General features: G+C 37.5%; 1 protein-coding gene across 1 annotated transcript in view; it reads left to right on the top strand.

The window, feature by feature from the left end:
- Positions 1–8,772, top strand: part of LOC101352905 (caspase-13) — a 26,059-nt gene extending 17,287 nt beyond the window's left edge. Inside the window, exons 3-8 of the mRNA XM_023736933.1 lie at positions 2,314–2,423; positions 3,268–3,441; positions 4,898–5,132; positions 5,975–6,118; positions 6,763–6,872; positions 8,369–8,772. Coding sequence (XP_023592701.1) covers positions 2,314–2,423; positions 3,268–3,441; positions 4,898–5,132; positions 5,975–6,118; positions 6,763–6,872; positions 8,369–8,467 — 872 coding nt within the window. The 3' untranslated portion in view covers positions 8,468–8,772. The remainder of the gene's footprint in view (positions 1–2,313; positions 2,424–3,267; positions 3,442–4,897; positions 5,133–5,974; positions 6,119–6,762; positions 6,873–8,368) is intronic.
- Positions 8,773–26,197: the final 17,425 nt, after the last annotated feature.

The following is a 26,197-nucleotide window of genomic DNA, read 5'->3' as shown; positions in this document are numbered from 1 at the left end:
AGGGTAGGTTCCAGTAGGCAGTGCCTGTGCTGCTTGGTGGTATAATGTAAAGTGCACAGTGCAGGTAGGCAGGATGCAGCGAGGAGATTATTATATGTGGAGCTAGGATGGATATGGAAGAGACGAGAGAGGAACAGGAGCCAAAAACATACACACAAACAAAAAAGAATGCTAGGGGACCTTGCCGTTGGAGTGGAGAGTTGAGAGACTATGAAATGGAGAAAAACAGAAAGGGGAAGAGAAAGAATAGAAAAAAATGAATAAATAAATATCAGAAAGATTAAATAACCGCAAAGTTCCCAGGGATCCCACTGGTGCAGCTATGAGGTCTGGGGAAGTTTCTCTCAGGTGTTGCAGTGCAGCCTGGTTAGAAGCCATAGAGGTATACAACACCAGGTATTCAGGGAACAGAAAGAGAAGGAATATGTAGAGAGACAGGAAACTGAGCAATGAAGAAAGGCAAAAGGGAAAAAGAGGGAAAAGGAAACAAAACAAATTAAAAAAAAAGAACAAGAAAGGCCCCCCCAAAAAAACAGGAAAAAAAAAACCAACAGAAAAAGAAATGCCCTCAGGGATCTCTCTGCAGGTCTGTGCATGCCGAGGGAGAAGTCTCCTTGCCATGCAGCACCGCCTGGCCAGAAAGTGCTCCCAACTCAAGAAAAGGAAAAGAAAACAAACAAACAATTCAAAACAAACAAATGAACAAAAGCCCCGGAATCCCACCAGCGCAGCAGCCCAGTCCGGGAAGCAGCTCCTAACTCGAACGGAGCTCCACAGCCCCTCAGGAATAAGCAAAGACGGCGCACGGAGCCAGTTATTTGAGCGAAAGGAGGGGGAGGTGGTGAGAGGTAAGGAAGAAATCAAAAGAAGCAGAAAGAAAAGCAACACTAGCAGCCAACAAGTGGCACTCAGAGAGTCAGCTAGTGCGCGCTGGTGTTTCTCGGACAAGAGACTTTGTCCACAGGAAGCAGAGGGGCTGAATGTGGGTGAAGAAGGGTAGGGAGTGGGAAAGCGTTCATCACAAATTACTGGAGCTCTGCATCCCCTCAGGAAGAAGCAAAGATGGCACACGGAGCCAGGTATTTGAGCGAAAGTAGGGGGAGGTGGGGAGAGGTAAGGGAGAAATCAAAAGAAGCAGAAAAAAGCAACACCAGCAGCCAACAAATGGCGCTCAGAGAGCTGGCCTGTTCAGGTGTGTGGAATCCAAGCAGGTGGTGTTTCCTGGTCAAGAGATTGTGGCCACGGGAATCAGAAGAGGTCAAGTCGGGGTGAAGAAGTGTGGGGGGTGGGAAAGCATATATCACAAATTACTGTTTGTTTTGTCTCCCACTGGACGCTCCGTGAGGCTGCTTTCTCGTACCCCATTTGCTGGTCTCCGATAGGAGTCCAAGATGGCAGATCCGCACTTCAGTAGCTAGTAGGGGACCTCTGCATGAATCTCTCCTCGCTCTCCGTTCTCTGTCAGTTTTCTCACTCCATTTGGTGTTTCGCTGAGTTCTTTATCTCTTCAATTCATGTTTTAGGGTTTCAGGATTGTTGTATTCTCTGTTCGGCTTAGTTTTTCGGATCTTTGCTGTGGAGGGACGGCGTGGTGCTTCTGCCTAGAGCGCCATTTTGCCAGAACTACAGTTAAGGTTCTTGACAGAAAAAATCATACCTAGATGGTACAAGATTCAAGATTCTTGAAAGTTTTTGAATATTGCATGGGTTCGGGGGGGACTATCACACCAAATGAGATGTTATATCATCGAATATGGTAGCCACTAGCCACATGTGGCTATTAAGTACTTGAATTGTAACTAGTACCACATGTTGAAGTGATACTATTTTAGATATGTTCTGGTAAAATATATTATTAATATTAATTTTATCTATTTTCTTTTTACTTTTCTAATATTCACATTAGAAAATTTTAAATTGCACACGTGGCTCGTGTTATATTTCTAACATACACCGCTTTGATAAGTACTCACTCAATGTAATCTTGCTCAGAGACAATAGGAAGTCAAAATGAATGAGTACTCTAGTGTAAAACTGTTGGGAAATCGCACTATATTTGCTGATTATGGAAAATCCAAAGGGTCAAATTTGACCTTGAATCATCCAGGTGTTTTCTTCTGAGCCATTAGAACCTACTGTGGCATTTTTGGGTGAATCTGCTTCTCTACCAAAGACTTCTCTCTTCTTAACTATAACCTCTACATGTTAAAGAAGACTTCTTTCCAGAATTTTCCTTCTCTGTCAATCTTCTTAGGTAATAATTGAGCAACTGGGGTAGATGTCACAATTTTTATTTTGTGATATATCTTGCAGTTCTTCCAGAAATCAAGGCTGGACCAGATGAATCAGCAGAATTCACAGATCCTCTCAAGCTCTGTCCTCGTGAAGAATTCCAGAGACTGTGTAAAGAAAAGGCTGGAGAGGTGCTGTGCTCTGTACTTGAAAAAGAGAGCCAGGAAAAAAAGAGAGAAACAATTGCTTTCTCTAAATACACAATTTCTTAAAACACTGGTTGTAGGAGGCAGTGATAATCTTTTTTATAGATGCTTCGAGCAAGAAGAAACTAACATGCCTCACCCTGATTCCAATTCTCTTTCAGCCGCATGATGAAATGCAGATTACCTGCTGTGTTCAGTTTTTGATGATATGTACTTGGGATTTATGGCAATTTTAGCTGTAGTCATGGAATCAAAATATTTATAAGATACCATGGCTGACTAGTAATTGTTTGCATTCTAGCTGAAATCCTAGACATTAGAGATGAAGCATTTTAAAATATATATAAATAAGTCAAGCCTACAAAGCATTATAAGTTGATGTATTAAAAATAGTACCAGAATAGTCATGTTACCAAAGTAGAAGATCTTTTGTGCATTCATTGTTGCCTAGATCCAATAGGGGATGTCTCCTAGTTTATATGAAATTTGATCTGAACTTGATTGCTATGAAATATTTGAGTAAGTAGAGAAGAGTGGGAGAAGAGGAGGAAAGGAATTATTCTAGTTTTGCCAAGATCCTTGAGTAGCCATGCCAGTCATGTCCTGGTTCCTGCTTTGGGCTCTAGAAAAATACCTCACTTCCTAACTCCTTCACTTCTTTCTACTGTCAACTCAACCCACTAGGAAGTGAGAGGAAGGTAGTGTCTTTTCGTAGACGTTAGGGGAGAGAGCAGCTATATGAGCTCTTTATAAAGCAACACTGATTAGTCTATGGAAATGTAAAAGAGGCTCAGGTAAGTCAAACTCACAGCCTATCCATTTTCTGCAGATCTATCCAATCAAAGAAAGAAAGAACCGCACTCGTCTGGCTCTCATTATATGCAATATAGAGTTTAACAATCTCTCTCGGAGGAGTGGGGCTGAGGTTGACATCGAAGGGATGAAGAGGTTGCTTGAGGGCCTGGGCTACAGCGTGGATGTGAAAAAACAACTCACAGCCACGGTGAGAAGACTTCACTCACCTAAACACCTACACATTCAATACCCATTTCCTATTAACAAATTATGTTTATAACATTAGGCGAATGCTTTAACAACCTCAGGCCACATTTGTGTGTGTGTAAAATCAAGATATTAGGTAGTTGAAATCTAAATTTCTTTTGAGTTCTAAATATCCTCAATTTCATGAAATTGAACAGAAGGTGATTGATACGTGTACACACACAACTCTTAGTTCCAAAGTGTAGTGATTGGGCTGTAGCCCAAAGAATCCCCAGGAACTTCTAGAAGTAATGAATGTTTAGTAGGAGTGCACTCTGCACTTGCCAAGTAAGTATTGAGTCTGGCCTCTTGAGACAGAGGCTATTTTATGAGTGAGACTGGAAAACACCAGCTTGCACTGGCCTCGTGTTCTAGTGAGAGAGGCAATCAAAACACAAGCCAGCAGATAATTTTTGGAAGTGGTGAGTGAAAAGAAAAAAAATGAAATATGTGAGCAATGAAAACGGCACACGAGAATGACGTTTGATGATATGACCAAGAAAGGCCTCTTTGAGGAGTTCACATATGAGCCCAGTTATGACTACCAGGAAAGAGACAGCTCTGGAAAGATGCGAGTGAAGTGCATTCCAAGCAGGGCACTGCCAGTGAAAGATCTGAACTGAAGGTGTAACTGGCATGTGAAGGCCACAGCCAGCAGACCAGTGTGACTAGAGGCTGGAGGAGAGGGAGCACGCTGGGAGCAGGCAGAACAGTGAGGCCAGAAGTTTGATTTAATTCTAAGAACAGTGGGAAGAGCTTTAGAAGGAAAGTGATGATGTGTTTATGATGGAAGACTCTTGTTAGATAACAAGGGAGAAAAATAGAGATGGAAAAGAAAGTGTAATATGAGTGACAGTAAGTACATGTAAAACGTATCCTATCAGAAGTCCCCTGGGTGGTGCAAATGACTAAACACTCATCTGCTAACCGAAAGTTTGGAGGTTCCAGTCCACCCAGAGGTGCCTCACAAGAAAGACCTGGCAATCTACTTCCAAAAAACTCAATCACTGAAAACCCTATGGAGCACAGTTCTACTCTGACACACGTGGGATCGCCATGAGTCACAACTGACTAAAGGATAACTGGATAGTTCAAATAGATCAAGAGGACAGTTCATAATATTTCAACAGGAGCTAAAAGTTAGAATACAGTGCCCTGTTATAGGATCACTATGACTCGGAATCAACTCAACTGCAACGGGTTTTGTTTTGTTTTGTTTTTTGGTTATAGGGTTGCTTTGAGTAGGAATTGACTCAATGGCAACAGGTTTGGTTTGGTTTTGTTTTTATCATCATTGAGTAATTACTATGTGTGATAGGGATTTTACATATGTTTCTTGTACTGTTCGTAGTAAATCTAGGAGGTTACATAAATGTTAATGCTTGTACTGCCAAGTAAAACTTTGTGATCTTTTTCAGGAGATGCAGTCAGTGTTGCAGGAATTTGCTGCCCGCCCAGAGCACAAGTCCTCAGACAGCACTTTCCTGGTGTTCATGTCTCATGGCTTCCTGGAAGGAATATGTGGAACTATGCATAGTGAAGAACAACCAGATATGTTATCCTATGACACCATCTTCCAGATTTTCAACAACAACAACTGCCAGAGTCTAAAGGACAAACCGAAGATTATCATTGTCCAGGCCTGCAGAGGTGGTGAGTTGTGAGAAGGAAAATCCAGATGTCAAGAAAGTGTTTGCAGAGGACTGTGATGCACATTTTAGATCTAAGGAAAACAATCTCAGGCTCCATCCAGTGTAATTAAACTAAACTGAATTATATGGAAACCCATCCTCGAGGCTGGCATAATGAGAATTTGTCTGGTTGGTTGAAATTTTTCTAGACCACTTAAACCTTGGTGAGGGGTGAAGAAGTTCACCTATGCCTCTAAATCAGCGTTTAACACAAATAATCAAGCCTTGGAATGGAGTCATTTTCATGACAGCTTTCTTGTAAATGTTTTACAGATATTGTGAGATTTTCTGGCTTGAGAAGAATTTCATTTGAAAGTAGAGCCATTATGTAATAGCAGCATGTTCTTTTCTCATACATTATTGAAAAGGAAAAGAATAGGGAGATGAGGGGTTTGGGAAATTAACGTCAAAATCTTTTTTTTTTTTTTTTTTTTTCCTGACTGCCAAGTGTCTACTGGCTATTGGGAGCTACGTCTGGAAAATAAATTAGCTAGGTAATTAATTAATTAAAAAGGTAGAAATACTTTAGCCTAAAACTGTTAACTATGTTCTGAAAGTATGCAGGTAAGACTTTAACCCTTTTATTCTTCTTGGCAAATGGATTGTTCTGGTTTTATGAAACTGCCACTTTTTATTTATTGACACATTGCTCAATGACACTAAAGAAAAAGCCAAATGGTGTGTGTGAGTGTGTGTGTGTGTGTGAGAGAGAGAAACTAGTTAGAATAAACATTAGAAATAAATGAGATGAGCGATTGTGATTTTAATACTGAGAAGGTACATAGCAAGTTCATGTCTCTACAGAAAAGAAAGGAATATCGTGGCACAAGGACTCTCTATCAGTCTCAGCAGACAGCTCTTCACAGTCATCTGAGAACCTGGAAGAGGAAACTATTCACAACGCCCACATGGAGAAAGACTTCATTGTTTTCTGGGCCTCAACACCACGTATGTAACTTTCAGTTGAGGATAGAGATTTACGGACTGGAGGTGACCTCTGAACAATTCTAGAAAATCATGATAGTTCCCATGAAGGAATAATTTCAGAGAAATTTTGAGTTCTGTCTAATATATTTTACAATCCTTTATCTGTAATGTGAGGACAGAAATTCTTAAATTGATCTATTTGTTTATTTTTTTGTATTACAGTGTGAATGACGGCCCAGCATAATTTATAAAGAACATTGCTAAACAGGCAACCATTTTTGTTGCTTACTTACCGTGTGAATGTGGGGAAATTACTTAATCCTTCTGAGTTTCTGCTCTTTACTCTGAAAAATGGGATAATTCCAGTTATCTCTCAAGTGTCTTTTCAAAGACAAATGATTGAATGCAAGGCAGGTAGTAGAAAGTCAGTCAAAAATATCACAATGCATTCACAAGGCAATCTCCTGTGATTCTGACAAATTGCCTCTGTAGTTCAATTTCTGCCAGACAATTTTTTTCCTATGAGAAAATGAGTTAATGTAGGGTTATAAGTGCTATCCGGAAACCTGTCAAGAGAATTCTCAAGCTATGCTTTAAAAAATAAATAAATGACAAATAAAAACACTGAAGGCTTACTCAAGGATTACTGCTCTTTATCTTCATAGATAATTTGTCCTGGAGAGATGAAACACAGGGTTCTCCCTTCATCACACGACTCATCACATGCTTACAAAAATATTCTTGGTGCTATCACCTAGAAGAAGTATTTCAGAAGGTAATCTTCTCTTTCCTTTACTACTCATTCATTCACGAGTTCAAGAAGCATTTATTACTATTCATCTTTTAAGTGAATGCCAAACTTCATTAGGGAAGTGAAAGCAGAGCGGTGCCTAGCCTCTATCATCCGTGTGTTTAAAATCGGGTTTAAAAAAGAATATGCCAATATACCACAGCTGGAAATTGAAGTAGAACAAAATAATATAAAACATAAGTTTGTATGTTATGGGTTGTAAGTTCTTAAAATTCAGAGAAGGGAAAGAGTATTTTGAAGTAATTTTCATTGCTTAACTTATTCAACAAATACATGTTGAGTGGCCTACTAGGTAATGGGCACTATGCTGGTGACGCAGGTGGAAATGAGATAGATATGACATCAGCCTCCCTGGAACGTAAACTCTCGTGAGGGAAATGGGTACTAAACAAGCAGACCAGCAAGCAGATGTGTGATTACAGATTGTGATAGGATTCACAAACAAAAATACCTGGGACATGTGAGAGAGAATAACAGAAGAGACATTCTTTGAATGTAGTAGCCCAAAGGAGAAGATGTGGTGTTTCTTCCCCAGTCAGAACATTCCTCTCGTTCCTTCCTGATTTACTTTTCTCTAGACCTCTTCGCACCACCCATTGAGTATATACTTTCTTTATTAGTTTGTTTTTTACCTATATTTACTCACTAGAATGCAAGCCTTATGAAGTCAGGGATTTCTTCAGCACCTCATCATGCCTAGCATGTAGTAGACATCAACTAATATTCATTGAATAGATAAATATATGAATGAATGAATAGATCTTATCCTCTTTTTTGAGGGAAGGTGAGTGGTATTACGAACACAGGAAATTGTGGTTGCTTTTCAATTCAAAATTGTAGAGAACAGTAAAACTCCTGTGGGAAAAGAGGGTTGTTACGTTTGGTGGGGTTAGAGAAGATAGTATCAAAACTCTCAGTATTTCTGGGAATAGGAACTTGGTAAGTTAGGTGCTGGTGAATAAATAGGAGTTAGGCATTGTGCTTTCAAGGGTATTCCTGAGAAAAGACTAAAAATAGCAGGTTTAGGGAAGTAGGATTTCATTGATCAGTGCATGGTAGAGGGCTTCAGAGGTCAGCTTAGCTGGGGGAACATGAAAGTTATTTATTGCTCAGATCTTACAGGAATCCTGGAATTTGAATCTTAGGGGAGTGAGGGATCAGCCATGGTGGGGATAACTGAGATCCAGTTCTCAGAAACAGAAAATAGGGGAAGTGGAGGTTAAAGGTATTAGATCATGCATGAAGTGTTTATTCTGAGGTAAAGAACACAGTCTGGCACAGTCACTTCTAAGAGTAGAATGGAAGTGGCAGAGAGTTAGAATTTCTGCAGTCTTGGTACAATCCACCCTAGGAATGCCCTCCATTCCCAGCATTTTCTAATCCATTGTGCAAAATGCTTTCTGTCAATACACAAGAGGTATGTCTCATCTGGAAACTTTTTGTTTTGTTTTGTTTTTTAGGTACAACAATCGTTTGAAAAACCATCTATTAAAACCCAGATGCCCACTATTGAACGGGTCACTTTGACAAGAGATTTCTATCTCTTTCCTGGCAATTAAAAATAGTAAATATCAACAGTTTTTTATTGACAGATGAAATACATGGGAGAGTAATATTGGTGATGTGGTCCAATGACTAATGATAACTGATTGCTTGAATGATCAAATTAGTGTTCTTTGTTGACATACCTTTCCTGATCCCTAAAATCAGTCAAGGAGGTAAGCAAAACCAAAACTAGAGATACATTAATAATGAAGGACAGAGAGTAGCAATTTTTAAAATAGAAATGTAGTCATGCTTTGTCACGGATTGAATTGTGTCCCCCCAAAAATGTGTGTAATAACTTGGCTAGGTCCTGATTCCCAGTGTTGTATGATTGTGTAATCTGATGCGATTTCCTTATGTGTTGTAAACTCTATCACTATGATGAGGTTATATGTGACTTCTTTAGGTGTTGTAAACTGTATCACTATGATGAGGTTATCCTGATGACGTCTACAAGATTAGATAGTGTCTTAATCCAATCTCTTTTGAGATATAAAAGAGAGAAGTGAGCAGAGACACATGGGAACCTCATACCACCAAGAAAGCAGTGCCGGGAGCAGAGTGCATCCTTGGGACCTGAGGTTCCTGCTCTGAGATTCTCCCAGACCAAAGGAAGACTGACGGATCACAGGGAACTTCCTCCAGAGCAGAGAGAGAGGGAGAGCCTTCCCCTGGAGCTGATGTCCTGAATTTGAACTGTGAGAGAATAAACTTCTCTTTGTTAAAACCATCCACTTGTGGTTATTTCTGTTGGAGCAACACTAGATGACTAAGATATGCTTCCATATTTACTTTTTTCCCTCTCTCTCTGTTTATTCCTCTCTCTCTCTCTCTCATTCACACACACGCACACACACACACACATACACTTATTAGATCTTGGAAAAATAGACTATGGAGAAATTAGTACTATGGTTCTCTGAGTGCATGGATAATGGATATTACGTTACTGACGTTGAGCCACTCTTGCCAGACCAAAAAAATAAACCAAACCCATTGCCTATTCTATTCTGACTCTTAGTGACCCTATAGGACAGGGTAGAACTGCTCCCATAGAGTTTCCAGGGAGCAACTGGAGGATTCGAACTGCTGACCTTTTGGTTAGCAGTGGTACCTCTTAATGACTATGCCACCAGGGCTTCACTATATCCTGGACTGTGAAGTTTGTGGTGATTCAGGCTCTGGTTCTGATTGTTTTGCCAATGTAGATCACAGGCCACTTAGTTTTTTCTCAGACACTCAATTACAGTTTAGAATCTCCTTCAAGCACCAATGTTAACATTTAAACACTTTTGAGAGGGTCAAAATATCTTCAAATATTTTCATTTAAGAGTTTTAGAGTTTAGAGTCAACACTTATGTTATTCACAACAGTTTTATATAACATTACATTATAAGCATATTATTAGTGTTCTCACTTTTAGAAATATACTTCACATTATAGTTTCTAGTAAAATTTATTTCAGTATTGCAACTCTTTACCCATATAATGTCTTATTCCTGGTTTTTGACATCCAGTAACACAACTGCATAGGGATAGCTCAGAAGAATGGCTTTCAGTATCTTATTAGTTCAATAATACCACATATGGGCATTGAATTATTTATTTGACTAATATTTACCGTGTGCCAGCTTCTGTTCTAGATGCTTGGAATATACCAATAAGCAAAGTAAATCATGTCTTTGCTCTCAGAAATCTTACACTCTAGTGAAAAGAGGCAGACTCTAAGGACATAAACAAGTAAATATATATTAGAGAGTGAGAAGAACTAAGAAGAAAAATAATGGAGAATAAGGAGACACTGAGTGATGGATGTTGTACTGTTACAAATTGATTATTCAGGAAAGGCTTCTTTAAAGTAACGAAATTAGAGCAAAGACTTGGAAAAAAGTGAGAGAGTAAACCTCATGTACCAGCTTGGAAATGTGTCCCAGCACAAGGAACAAGTATGAATGTCCTGAGGCAGAAGTGTGCTTGACATGTTTAAAGAACAGCAGGAGTACAGTGTGGCAGGAGGAGGATTAGAATGGGAGCATGGCAGGAGACACATTTAGAAAGTTGGAGAGAAGCCAGATCACATGGTCCTTGGGGATCTCATGTTAAACCTTTTGAAATTTTTAGTTTGAGTGAGATAAGAAAGCACTAAAGTGCTTTGAACAGAGAAGTGAGATAATCTAACTTAGGTTTTACAAAGATCATCCTAACTAGTGAATAGACTCTAGGGGTCATGGGTGAAAACAGGAATATCAGGGAATTGGAAAGAGCATATGGAAGAGAAGAGAAGCAGAATCACGATGAAGGATGGGTTGAAGTCTGCAAAGGACAACTATCTTGACCTTCAGTTTTTTCCCTCTTCTGCAGGAATCACAGGCAGTCTACTCTTTTTTGTTTTTGTTTTTGAAAAGTGTCTTTCATCAGTCAAGAGGAACAACTGTTGCTCTTGGAGAATAAGCATAATGGGAAAAGCATGATTCACAGAAAGCTCAGAGTAATTTTGTTTGATGACTTCTTTATTTGTTATCTTGTCTAAGCTGAACTACAGTTTCCAGAATTCTGTTTCTAGAATGTTTTCGGGTAAGATGAGCTACAAGGGATGTTGTTTTTAAAGAACTGGAAGACAGAGGAAACAGGCAGGGTCTTCAATGTCCACCAACCTCTGTTTATATCCCAGCTTCACCCCTGCTGGACTCAGGTGCTAGGGTCTCATCCACTTCCTTTCTTATCAACTTCAAAAAGCACCTTCGCCAGTACAGCATGCTAATTTAACTCTTTGTATTTCAATGAAAATGAAAACTAAATAACTGTGTCTTATGGATTCTCTAATATAGAACAGAATTTCAATGAAAGTAATGAGTGAGTGGAAATCAAATTGAAGAACCTAGCTGGATTTTCTAGCTTTATGGTTTATATAATATCTGTCCTTCACTGAGTGAAGAGAACTAGACATGAATTTTCCTAACAATAGGGAGGGAATAAATGGTGCCCTTCTAGAGACATGAACTGTAAATTGGTCAGCTCTTCGTTTGCATATTCATTAAGTCTTGAATCTAGAATGGTCCAGAAGTTCTCTAATTTATTACTTACCCTACATCATAAATTGACCTAATTTTTTATTCAATAAACTCTTATGATATTAGTAAATTATTCACATACATCATTCTTTCTTCATACTATAAGTTAACTGATTTCCTTGTCGATTATTTTCTTTTCAGACATCAGCACATTTCAATACTCGGGAAAATTTTATTCTTTAGCAAACACTTTCTGTTATGTAACAAAAATTGGATGTCTTGTTTAAGATAGTTTAACCTGACCGTAATTTTAGAGAAATCAAAATACATTTAGACAAAAGGCAGCAAAGAGCTTGGGGAGTGTCAGCAGTGGAAGAGAGAAGTTTAAAATTTCTGGAAGAGTGAAATGTTTGTAAAGGAATTTGGGGAACATAGCCACCTAAGCTGCTGTGTAAAAAAATGTACATACACATAGAATGCAGAAAAGTTATTTTGACACATAGCTGACCCGGATTTAAAAAATAAAGGAATTCTCTAGGTGCTAAACATAATTATAATAGTTAATATTTATATAGATTTACTGTGCATCAAGATTATTGTAAGGACCAGACTTACTGGTCTGACAGAAAGACTGGAGAAACTCTGAAAGTATGGCCCCAGACACCCTTTTAACTTAGTACTGAAGTCACTCCTGAGGTTCACCCTTCATTCAAAGATTAGATAGGCCCATTAAACAAAATGAGACTAATTGTGCACACAAGCCCAGGAGCAAGGATGAGAAGGCAGGAGGGGACAGGAAATCTGGTAATGAGAAACCCAAGGTGGAGAAGAGGAGAGGGTTGACACATTGTGGTGTTGGCAATCAATGTCACAAAACAATATGTGTATTAATTGTTTAGTGAGAAACTGATTTGCTCAGTAAATCATCTAAAGTGTATAAAAAATAATCAATTAAATAAAAGATTATTGTAAGAGATTTTATATGTAAGCAATTAGTTTAATCCTCACAACAACTCAGTAAATTTATTACTATTAATATATCTATTTTATAGATAATGAAACAAACAAAACATAGAGCTTAAGCCCCATAAAACAAAATGGGATTAATGAGGCACAGCAGTCCAGGGACAAGGGCTAGAAGGCAGAAGGGGACAGGAAAGCTGGTGATAGGGAACCCAAGGTTGAGTAAGGACAGTGTTGATGTGTAGTGGGGTTGTTAACCATTGTCATAGGGCAACATGGGTACTAACTGTTTAATAAGAAACTATTTTGTTTTGTAAATCTTCATCTACAGTGAGAATAGCAGCATAATTGGAAGGGGGATAATCGATGTCACTGAACTGTGCATGCAGAAATTTTTGAAATGGTGTATCTTTGGCTATGTATATTTTCACCAAAAAAAAAAAAAAAAGGTCGAGAAGGGAGAGGGTTGACATGTCATGGGGTTATTAACCAATGTCAGAAAACAATATGTCTACTGACTGTTTAATGAGAAACTATTTGTTCTGTAAACCTTCACCTGAAGTACAATAAAAACAAAAAAAACAAAAACAAACAAACCCAAAAATAGAGCTTAAATTACTTATTCAAAGTCACATAGATAGTTGCTGACCACACTGAGATTTGAACACTCTGGACACTTGTGTTCTTAACCACTGAAGCAAGACAGACTGACAGTCTGGACTGAAAGGGTTAAGTAACACTGCAAAGATCCATGATGTTTATAGATCTGAGCTTAGCCTGACTATGTGCATACATGAGACACATCACAAAGAATCCAAAAGTACATATTCCACAGACCACATTCTCTGACCACTGAGTAATAAAATTAGAAACCCAATTAATATAAAGACTTCCCTAAATTTCCAAATAGTTGGATACATATATATATATATACACACACACAGACATATATGTATGTATACACCTACACACATAGCAAAACAAGAAAAGAAAAAAATGTATGAATTAAGCATTCAACTAAAGAAGTAGGAAAAATACTAAACCAACAAGAAAATAGAAGAAATAAAATAATAAAGTTTTTTAAAAAAAGAAATTAGATCAAATAATGGACATTCAGCAAGACTGATTATGAAAAAAAAGAGTTAGCACGAAGACAGTATTAGAAATAAACAGGTGTCATAAAAAGAGATAAACTATATATATTTTTAAAAAACACAAGAATACTGTACATTACATGATGAAATACACTGACAATTTTCTAGAAAAAATTAACAAAATTAGTACAAAAAGAAATAAAAAGCCAATTGGATCAATAAACATTAAATAAATTAAAAAATTTTTTTTGGTCAAATCAACCCAAAATATCTAAAAGGTCCAAATTTTCTTGAAAAAAAATTTTTTATAAAACTTCTAAGAAGCTGATATGTTCTACTTTATATAAATACTTTCAGATAATAGAAGAGTTAACATCTTAAATCCTCTTGTAGGGTATCTCAGTTATCTAGTGCTGCTATAACAGAAATATCATAAGTGGATGACTTTAACAAAGAAAAATTTATTCTCTCACAATCTACGAGGCTACAACTCCAAAGTCAGGGCGCCAGATGCAGGAGAAGGCTTTCTCTCTCTGTTGGCTCTGGAGGAAGGTCCTTGTCACCAACTTCTCTTGGTCTAGGAGCTTCTCTGTGCAGGAACCACAGGTCCAAAGGACATGCTCTGCTCCAGGTACTGCTTTCTTGGTGGTATGAGGTCCTTATGTCTCTCTGCTCATTTCTCTCTTTTATATCTCAGAAGAGATTGGCTCCAGACACAGCCCAATCTTGTAGATTGAGTCCTTCCTCAGTAACATAACTGTGGATTATCCCATCTCATCAACATCATAGAGACAGGTTTTTCAACACATAGGAAAATCACAAAATGGTGGACAAGCACACAATACTGGAAATCATGGCCTAGCCAAATTGTCACACATGTTTTTGGGGGACACAATTCAATCCATAGCATACGGCTAATACAAAACTGATAAAAAACTAGAGAAGTAGAGGAAATGTTAGGAAAAACATAGACTTATATCACAGAAACATTGGTGCAACACTAAATAATATGTCAGTAAACCAATCCAGCTGTATATAAATTAATATTTTTGGCCAGGTAATATTTACTCTGGAAATGGAATTACAGTTTCATAATAACAAGTTATGATATCATTCCTCAAAATAAAAAATTAAAGAGAAATCTGATCATTTTAAGAGGTTTAGAAATGTATTTAATAATATTCTGAATTCATTCATGATGAAAAGAGAATAAAAACGTCAGAAAAATTGGAAGGGGGTAATTTTTAATCTCAAAATGTGTATTTACTAAAAGCCTACCAGCAAAATTCAAATATGAGGGAAACCCCTTAATCTGAGAAAGCCTATAGCCCTCTTGATGTGGAAATATTGAAATATTACCTTTAAATAAAATACTAGTCAAAGATTTATCTTAAATTTTGTGCTAGAATTTCTAGATGGAGAAACCAAAATAATTAAGAATTAGAAAGTTTAGAAAAAATGAAACAAACATCATTACTCCTGAATAATGTGATTTTCTTCATTGAAAATATCTCAGAAATAATAAATTTTCTACAAGTTTGGAAGAATTAAGATTAATGTACAAAATTTAATAGCATTCCAGTATTCAAACACAGCCAATTAGTGCTTTTGCCTTTTTTAGCCTAGCTTCACAATAGCAACAGACACATTAAGATACCTAAAGAATCATTCTAAACAAAGAGTTGCAAGGTATATATGGAAAAAATATTTAAATAAATAATTGAGTGACATAAAACAACATTTAACTAACCTTGAGCGATATACAACCTTTATAGATGGGAAGACACATAAAGGTAAAGTTTTCAATTCTCCACCCAAATTAATCTATAAACTCAACAGAATCCCAAAGAAAATCCACCAGGATCTTTTCTTGAACATTTGTTGTTGTTAATTGCTGAGGAGTCGATTACAACTCATGGCACCCTTAACAAGTTGTTTGTACTCTTAGAAAGATAAAGGAGTAAGACAAGGTAAGCAAAGGAGTTCCTGGGTGGTGCAAGCAGTTAAGTGCTCAACTACTAGCCAAAATGTTGGTGGGTTGAACCCACCCAGAGGCACCTTGGAACACAGGCCTGGGGATTTGCTTCCTAAAGGTCACAGCCTTGAACACCGTAAGGAGTAGTTTTACTCTGCACATATGGGGTCGCCATGAGTTGGAAGTGTCTCAGCAACAACTAACAACAATAAAAGCTAAGAACATTTGTATAAAACAGGTGAGAGTGGGTGTGAGAGAGGAACCAGTCCAACAAAAACCAAGACTATAACAAAGCTTTGTCAGTTGACATATGGGTAGGCAAATAGACACAGAGAAAAGAATAAAAGAATAATAGGTTATAACTGAACAATCCACCACGAGTCTGTCAGTTTGTCATACTGTGGTGTCTTTCATGTTGCTGTGAAACTGGAATCTTTGTCACTGGTATTTCAAATACCAGCAGGGTCACCCTCGGTAGACAGGTTTCAGCGGAGCTTCCAGATAAGATAGACTAAGAAGAAGGACTCGGTACTGTACTTCCGAAAAATTAGCTAGTGAAAATCTCATGAATAGCAGCAGACCATTGTCTGATATAGTGACGGAAGATGAGCCCCTTAGGTCGGAAGGCACTCAAAATATGACTGGAGAAAAGCTGCCTCCTCAAAGTAGAGTCAACTTTAATAACTTGGATGAGATCAAGCTTTCGGGACCTTCACTGCTGATGTGGCATGACTCAAAATGAGAAGAACAGCTGCAAACATCCATTGATAAAGTATGAATCTAGGAAAACTGGAAGTCATCAAAGATTAGATGGAATACATGAAGAATGATACCCTAGGCACTGGTGAGCTGAAATGGACTGGTATTGGTCATTTTGAATGAAATAATCATATTGTCTACTATGCTGGGAATGACAAATTGAAGAGGAATGACATTGCTTTCATCAAAAAGAACATTTCAAGATCTATCCTGAAGTACCACACTGTCAGTGACAGGATAATATCCATATACCTGCAAGGAAGACCAGTTAACATGACTATTATTCAAATTTACACACCAACCACTAAGGCCAAAGATGAGAAAATTGAAGATTTTTACCAACTTCTGCAGTCTGAAATTGATCTAACATGCAATCAAGGTGAATAGATAATTATTGATGATTGGCATGCGAAAGTTGGAAACAAAGAAGAAGGATCTCCTACTGAGTTGGAAAATATGACCTTGGTGGTAGAAACGCCTGTTATCACATGGTAGAATTTTGCAAGACCAATGACTTATTCATTGCAAATACTTTTTTAAAACAACAAAAACGGCTACTATATGTGTGGATCTCACCGGATGGAAAACACAGGAATCAAATTGACTACATTTGTGGAAAGAGATGATGGAAAAAACTCAATATCATCAGTAAGAACAAGGTCAGGGGCTGACTGGGGAACAGACCATCAACTGCTCCTGTGCAAATTCATGTTGAAAGTGAAGAAAATTAAAACAAGTCCATGAGAGCCAAAATACAGCCTGGAGTATATCCCACCTGAATTTGGAGATCACCTCAAGAATAGATTTGAAGCATTAAACACTACTGACCAAATATCAGACGAGTTGTGGGAAGATATCAATGATATCAAACATGAAGAAAACAAGAAGTCAAAGACAGGAAAGAAAGAAAAGACCAAAATGGATGTCAGAAGAGACTCTGAAGTTTGCTATTGAATGTAGAGCAGCTAAAGTGAATGGAAGAAATGATGAAGCAAAAGAGTGGAACAGAAGATTTTAAAGGACAGCTGGAGAAGACAAAGTAAAATATTATGATGAAATATGCAAAGACCTGGAGTTGGAAAACCAAAAGGGAAGAACAGGCTTGGCATTTCTCAAGCTGAAAGAACTGAAGAAAAATTCAAGCCTCTTGTTGCGATTTTGAAGGATTCTATGGGCAAAATATTGAATGATGCAGGAAGCATCAAAAGAAGATAGAAGAATACACAGAATCACTGTACTAACGTTCAATCATTTCAGGAGTTAGCATATGATCTAGAACCAACGGTATTGAAGGAAGAAGTTCAAGCTGCACTGGAAGCATTGGTGAAAAACAAGGCTCCAGGAATTGAATAAATACCAATTGAGACATTTCAACAAATAGATGCAGTACTGGAGGTGCTCACTCATTTATGACAAGAAATTTGGAGGACAACTACTTGGCTAACTGACTGGAAGAGATCCGTATTTGTGCCTATTCCAAGGAAAGATGCTCCAGCAGAACACTGAAATTGCTCAAGAACGAGCAAATCTATCTTGGAAGTACAACCAGAATGATCCTCAGAAGCAAGGATAGTGAGACTATGTCTCACATACTTTAGACATGTTATCAGGAGGGAAAAGTCCCTGGAGAACATTGTGCTTGGTAAATTAGGGGGTCAGGGAAAAAGAGGAAGACTCTCAACGAGATGGACTGACACAGTGGCTGCAACAATGGGCTCAAGTATAACAACAAATGTGAGGATGGCTCAGGACTGGGCAGTGTTTTGTTCTGTTGTTCATAGGCTGGCTATAAGTTGGAATCGACTTGACAGTACCTAATGACAAACAGCAACGCTTTACGGAGGCAATTAAATCTGCAGTCCTAAAAAAGACATGTTTTTAAGATAGCAGTGAACTATAAAAATGACAATATATTTGATATTAAGGCTAGAAATATTCTGCTAGTAAATAAAATAATTTGGAATACTCTGCCCCAAAAGAAGGAATTATGGTCCCAACATATCACTTACATCACTTGGCCAGGCACAGTACAAACTACACATTAAAAAAAAGGAAAAGAAAGAAAAAAAAAACACTGCCGTTGTGCAGATTCTGACTCATAGGGACCACATGGGTTTTCCAAGGCTGTAATGTCTATGGAAGCAGACTGCCACATCTTTCTCCCGCGAAGTCGATGGTGATTTCTAACCGCTGAACTTTTAGTTTAGCAGTCAATTGCTTTAACCACTGCACCATCCAATAATAATATAAATGCTTTTCATCACTTTTTTTTAAATTGTGCTTTAAGCAAAAGTTTATAGTTCATGTCAGATTCTCATACAAAAATTTATACACGCATTGTTACGTAACCCTAACTGCTCTCCCTATAATATGATAGCACACTCCTCCTTTCCACCCCGGATTTCCCGTGTGCATTCTGCTAGCTCCTGTCCCTTTTTCCCTTCTCATCTCGCTTACAGACAGGAGCTGCCCGCTTACTCTCATGTATCTACTTTAGCTAAGAAGCACTCTCTTCACAAGCATCATTTTATGTCCCATAGTCCAGTCTAATCTTTGTCTGAAGAGTTGGCTTTGGGAATGGTTTCAGTTCTGGGCTGACAGAGAGTCCGGGGGCCATGTCTTCCAGGGTCCTTCCAGTCTCAGTCAGACCATTAAGTCTGGTCTTTTCCTAGAATTTGAGTGCTGCACCCCACTTTTCTCCTACTCCATTAGTGACTCTATGGTGTGTTCCCTGTCAGGGCAGTCATTGGTGGTAGCAGGGTACCATCTAGTTCTTCTGGTCTCAGGCTAATGGAGTCTCTGGTTTATGGGGTCCTTTCTGTCTCTTGGGATATTTTCCTTGTGTCTTTGGTGTTCTTCATTCTCCTTTGCTCCAGGTGACTGGGACCAATTGATGTATCTTAGATGGCAGCTCACTAGCTTTTAAGACCCCAGACACCACTCACTAAAGTGGGAGACAGAATATTTTCTTAATAAACTTTGTTATGCCAATTGACCTAGATGTCCCCTGAAACCATGGCCCCCAGGCTCCAACCCCTGCTACTCTGTCCCTTGAAGTATTTGGTTGTATTCAGGAAACTTCTTAGCTTTTTGTTTAGTCCAGTTGTGCTGACTTCCCCTGTATTGTGTGTTGTCCTTCCCTTCACCTAAGATACTTTTTATCTACTATCTAGTTGGCAAAATCCCTCTCCCTCCCTCCCCACCCTCGTAACCATCAAAGAATCTTTTCTTCTGTGTTTGAACCATTTCTTGGGTTCTTATAATAGTGGTCTCATTCAATATTTGTCTTTTTGTGACTGACTAATTTCACTCAGCATAATGCCTTCCAGATTCATCCATGTTATGAGATGTTTCTCAGACTCATCATTGTTCTTTATTGCTGCACAGTATTCCATTGTGTAAACATACCATAATTTGTTTATCCATTCATCCACTGACAGACACCTAGGTTGTTTCCATCTTTTTGCTACTGTGAACAGTGCTGAAAAGAACATGGGTGTGCATATAACTACTAGTGTGACGGCTTTTATTTCTTTAGGATATATTCCAAAGAGTGAGATTGCCAGATAGTGTGGTATTTCTATTTCTAGCTTTTTAAGGAAGCACTAAATCAATTTCCAAAGTGATTGTACCATTTTACATTCCCACTAACAATGTATAAGTGTTCCAGTTTCTCCACAACCTCTCCAACATTTATTATCTTGTGTTTTTTTGGATTAATGCTAGCCTTGTTGGGGTGAGATAGTATCTCATTGCAGTTTTGATTTGCATTTCTTTAATGGCATTTGCTCATGTATCTGTTAGCCTCCTGAAAGTCTTCTTTGGCAAGTGCCTGTTCATATGCTTTGCCCATTTTTTAATTGGGTTATTTGTCTCTTTGTTTTTGAGGTTTTGCAGTATTTTATAGATTTTAGAGATTAGACCCTGATTGGATTTGTCATAGCCAAAAATTTTTTCCAGTCTATAGGTTGTCTTTTGACTTTTGGTGAAGTCTTTTGATGAGCATAAGTGTTTGATTTTTAGGAGCTCCCAGTTATCTAGTTTCTCTTCTGGTGTTTGTGAATTGTTACTTATGGTTTGTATTCTGTTTATGCCATGTATTAGGGCTCCTAGCATTGTCTCTATTTTTTCTTCCATGATCTTTATCTTTTTAGATTTTATATTTAGGTCTTTGACCATTTTGCATTAGCTTTTGTGCATGGTGTGAGGTATGGGTCTTGTTTCATTTTTTTGCAGATGGATATCCAGTTATGCCAGCACTATTGTTAAAGAGATTGTCTTTTCCCCAATTAACTGACTTTAGGTCTTTGTCAAATATCAGCTACTCATAGGTGGATGAATTTATGTCTGGATTCTCAATTCTGTTCCATTGGTCTATGTGTCTGTTGTTGTACCAGTACCAGGCTGTTTTGACTACCATGGTGGTATAAAAGGATATAAAATCAGGTAGTGTGAGGCCTCCCACTTTGTTCTTCTTCTTCAGTAATGCTTTACTTATCTTAAGCCTCTTCCCTTTCCATATGAAGTTGGTGATTTGTTTCTCCATCTCATTAAAAAATTCCATTGGAATTTGGTTCGGGATTGCATGGTACCTGTAGATTGCTTTGGGTAGAATACACATTTTCACAATGTTGAGTCTTAATATCCATGAGCAAAGTATGTTTTTCCACTTATGCAGATCTCTTTTGGTTTCTTGCAGTAGTGCCTTGTAGTTTTCTTTGTACATGTCTTTTATGTCTTATGGTTAGTTTATTCCTAAGTATTTTATCTTCTTGGGGACTATTGTAAGTGGTATTGATTTGGTGATTTCCTCTTGGAAGTTCTCTTTGCTGATATAGAGGAATCCAACTGATTTTTCTATGTTTATCTTGTGTCCTGATACTTTGATGAAATCTTATTTTAGTTCCAGTAGTTTTCTTGAGGATTCTTTGGGGTTTTCTGTGTATAAGATCATATCATCCGCAAACAGAGATACTCTGACTTCTTCCTTGCCAATTTGGATGCCCTTTTCTTTTTGTAGCCTAATTGCTCTGGCTAGGACCTCCAGCATAATGTTGAATAAGAGTGTGATAAAGGGCATCCTCATCTCTTCCTGTTCTCAAAGGGAAGACTTTCAGACTCTCTCCATTTAGGATGATGTTGACCATTGGCTTTGTATCAATGTTTTTTATTATGTTGAGGCATTTCCCTTCTATTCCTATCTTGCTGAGAGTTTTTATCATGAATGGGTGTTAGACTTTTCAAATGGCTTTTCTGCCTCAATTGATAAGATCGTGTGGTTCTTGTCTATAGTTTTATTTATGTCATGGATTATATTGATTGTTTTTCTAATATTGAACCATCACTGCATACCTGGTATGAATCCCACTTGGTCATGGTGAACTATTTTTTTGATATGTTGTGAATTGTATCAGATAGAATTTTGTTGAGGAGTTTTGCATCAATGTTCATGAGGCATTTTGGTCTGTAATTTTCTTTTTTTGTGGTAAATTTATCTGGTTTTGGTATCAGAGTTATGCTGGCTTCACAGAATGAGTTTGGGAGTATTCTATCCTTTTCTATGTCTGAAATACCTTCAGTAGTAGTGGTGTTAACTCTTCTCTGAAAGTTTGGTAGAATTCTCCAGTAAACCATCAGGGCCAGGGCTTTTTTTTTCTTGGGAGTTTTTTAACTACTGTTGCAGTCTCTTATTTTGTTATAGGTTTATGTAGTCATTCTACCTCTGTTTGTATTAGTTTAGTTAAGTAGTGTGTTTCTAGAAATTTGTCTGTTTCCTCTAGGTTTTCAAATTTGTTAGAGTACAGTTTTTTTATAGTATTCTGTCATGATTCTTCTAATTTCAGTTGAGTCTGTTGTGATATCACCCATCTCATTTCTTATTCACATTATTTGCTTCCTCTCCTGTTTTTCTTTTGTCAGTTTGGCTAGTGGTTTATCAATTTTGTTGATCTTTTCAAAGAATCACCTTTTGTTCTTGTTAACTCTTACAACTGTTTTTCTATTTTCTGTTTTGTTTAATTCTGCTCTAATTTTTATTATTTGCTTTTTTCTGGTGCCAGAGAGCTCCTTTTGCTGCTCTCTTTCTACTTGTTTGAATCATTGGGTTAATGTTTTGATTTTGGTCCTTTCTTCTTTGTGGATGTGTGCATTCATTGCTATAAATTGACCTCTGATCACTGCTTTTGCAGTGTCCCAAAGGTTCTGGTAGGATGTGTTTTCATTCTCATTTGATTCTGTGAATTTCTTTATTCCATTCTTAATTTCTTCTATAACCCAGTAGTTTTTGAGCAAGGTGTTGTTCAGTTTCCACGTGTCTGAATTTTTTTCCTTGCTTTTTCTGTTATTGATTTCCACTTTTATGGCTTTACGGTCAGACAAGATACTTTGTAATATTTTGATGCTTCAGATTCTGTTAAGGGTTGCTTTAGAGCCTAATATATGGTCTATTCTGGAGAATGTTTCATGTGCATTGGAAAAGAAAGTTCCCTTGGCTGCTATTGGATGGAGTGTTCCTTATGTCTATGAGGTCAAGTTGGATGATTGTGACATTTAAATCTTCTGTTTTTATTGAGCTTCTTTCTGGATGTTCTGTCCTTCACTGAAAGTTGTGTGTTAAAGTTTCCTACTATTATTATGGAACTGTCTATCTCTCTTTTCAATATGTATTTTGGAGAACTATCCTTGGGTGGATAAATTTTTATTATGATTATGTCTTCCTGGTGGATTGATGATTTCATCATTATTTAGTGTCCTTCTTTAACCTTTGTGATGGATTTTATTTTAAAGTCTATTTTGTCAGAGATTAATATTGCCACTCCTGCTCTTTTTTGATTGTTGCTTGCTTGATATATTTTTTTTCCATCCTTTCTGTTTTAGTTTCTTCATTTCTCTAAGTCTAATGTCTGTCTGTTGTAGGTAGCATATAGACAGTTTGTGTTTTTTATCCATTCTGCCACTCGGTCTCTTTATTGGTGCATTTAGTCCATTTACATTCAGCATAGTTACTGATAGAAATGCATTTAGTGCTGTCATTTTAATGTCTTTTTTTGTGTGTGTTGTTGACAGTTTCTTTCTTCCACTTAATATTCTGTGCTGAGTCATTTTTCTTTATGTATTTTCTTTTCATCTTTTTCATTGCTGTTGATTTTGTATTTGCTGAGTCTTTATTTTTTTTTGTTTTTGTTTTTGTTTTTTTTTTTTTTGATATGTAGGATTGTTAGTTTCCTTTGTGGTTACCTTAATATTTACTACTATTATTTTAAAGTTTAAACCAGTCTTTTATTTCTTTATATTGCCTTGACTTCCTCTCCATATGAAAGATCTATGACTATATATTTTTAGTCCCTCTTTTTTGTTTTAATGTTGTCATCTTTTACATATTGAAGTCTCTGTTTCTCTATTTTCAGCATTGTAGCTCTGGTTTATTTTTGTGACTTCCCTATTTGGGTTTATATTTGGTTACTCTGTTCTGTGTTCTGGTCTTGGGTTGTTATCTGATGTTATTGATTTTCTAACTAGAGGACTCCCTTTAGTATTTCTTGTAATTTTGGGTTTTTTTTTTGAAAATTCCCTAAATCTTCTGTTTATCTGGAAATGCCCTAATTTCGCCATCATATTTGAGAGACAGTTTTGCTGGATATATAATTCTTGGCAGGAAATTTTTTTCCTTCAAGCCTTCATATATGTCATTCTATTGTCTTGTTGCCTGCATGGTTCCTGCTGAGTAGTCCAAGCTTAGTCTTATTGACTCTCCTTTGTAGATGACTTTCTGTTTATCCCTAGCTGTCTTAAAATTCTGTCTTCATATTTGATTTTGGCAAATTTGATTATAATATGTCTTGGTGACTTTCTTTTGGGATCTACCTTGTGTGGGGTTCAATAAGCATCTTGGATAGATATCTTCTCATCTTTCATGATATCAGGGAAGTTTTCTGCCAATAAATCTTCAACAATTCTCTCTGTATTTTCTGTTATCCCCTCTATTCTGGTACTCCAATCACTGGTAGTTTATTTCTCTTGATAGAGTCTCACATAGTTCTTAGAGTTTCTTCATTTTTAAAAATTTTTCCTCAAATAAGTTTGTGTCAAGTGTTTTAGCATCAATCCCACTAATTTTGATGTTGATTGCCTCCATTCTGCTCCTATGACTTTCTATTGAGTTTTCTAATTTTAAAAATTTTATTGTTAATCTTCAAGATTTCTGTTTGCTGGCTCTGTATGGATTCTTGCAGCTTGTTAAATTTGTCATTATGCTCTTCTCTAATCTTCTTAAGTTCCTCTATTGCTTTGTCTATATGTTCCTTGGTTTGTTCTGCATTTGGAATAATCTAATTCTTGATCTCTTAAAGAGATCTGTATATTAATCTTTCTTTTAAATTTTTTTTTATTGTACTTAAATGAAGGTTTACAGAACAAATAGTTTCTCATTAAACAGTCAGTATACATATCATTTTATAACATTGGTTAACAACCCCATGACCTGTCATCACTCACCCTTCTCGACCTTGGAGGACCTTTTTTTGTTCAAAATATACATAGCCAAAGTTATACAATTTCGAAAGTTTCTACGTGTACAACTCAGTGACATCGATTACATTCTTCCAGTTGTGCTGTTATTCTCACTATCCTTTTCCAAATTATTCCATCGCCATTTTCTTTAACTCACTGCTCCCTAGGCTTCCCATCAAACTGTTTAAGTTGTTGTTGTCAATTTGATCTCACAGAGATAATTTTTTTTTTTGTACCTTAAATGAAGGTTTGCAGAACAAATAGTTTCTCATTAAACAGTTACTACACATATTGCCCTATGACAATGGGTAACAACTCCATGACATGTCAATACTTTCCCTTCTCAACTTTGGGTTCCCTATCACCAGATTTCCTGTTCCCTCCTGCCTTCTAGTCCTTGTCCCTGGACTGCTATGACTCATTAGTCCCTTTTTGTTTTATGAGGCTGTCAAATCCCCGGCTGAAAGGTGAACCTCAGGAGTGATTTCACCTCTGAGATAAAAGGGTGTCCAGGGGCCATACTCTCAGGGTTTCTCCAGTTTGTCAGGCCAGTTAAATCTGGTCTTTTTCTGTGAGTTAGAATTTTGTTCTACATCCATTTTCAGCTCTATCCAGGACCCTCTGTTGTGATCCTCGTCAGAGCAGTTAGTGGTGTTAGCCAGGCACCATCTAGCTGTACTGGACTCAGTCTGGTAGAGGCCTTGGTAGCTGTGGTCCCTTAGTCCTTTAGACTAATCTTTTCCTCGTATCTTGTTCTCTTCATTCTCCCTTGCTCCTGAAGGGGTGAGACCAGTGGAGTATCTTAGATGGCTTCTCACAGGCTTTTAAGACCCTAGACACTACTCACCAAGGAGAAATGTAGAACATTGTTTTTATAAACTGTGTTAAGCCAATTGAGATAGATGTTCCCTGAGACCATGGTCCCCACAGCCTTTCACCCAGCAATTCAGTCCCTCAGGGAGTTTGGAAGTGTCTACGGGACTTCCACGACCTTTCCTTGAACAAGTTGTGCTGGTTTCCCCAGTATTGTGTACTGTGTTACGCTTCACCGAAGTTACCACTTTATCTATTGTCTGTTTAGTTCCTCCACCCACCTCTCCCATCCCTTGTAACCAACAAAGATTGTTTCATTTTGTGTGTAAACTTTTACACGAGTTTTTACAGTAGTGGTCTCATACAATGTTTGTCCTTTTGTGACTGACTTATTTCACTCAGCATAATGTTCTCCAGTTACATCCATGTTATGAGATGCTTCACAGATTCATCATTGTTCTTTATCCTTGCATAATACTCCATTGTGTGTACGTACCATAGTTTGTTTGTCCATTCATCTGTTGATGGGCATTTAGGTTGTTTCCATCTTTTTGCTATTGTGAACACTGCTGCAATGAACGTGGGTATACATATGTCTATTTATGTGATGGCTCTTATTTC

The sequence above is a fragment of the Trichechus manatus genome, unplaced genomic scaffold (assembly GCF_000243295.1).
Source record: "Trichechus manatus latirostris isolate Lorelei unplaced genomic scaffold, TriManLat1.0 scaffold00094, whole genome shotgun sequence".
NCBI classification, from domain to species: Eukaryota; Metazoa; Chordata; class Mammalia; order Sirenia; family Trichechidae; genus Trichechus; species Trichechus manatus.
This window is presented reverse-complemented; position numbering and strand designations above follow the sequence as displayed.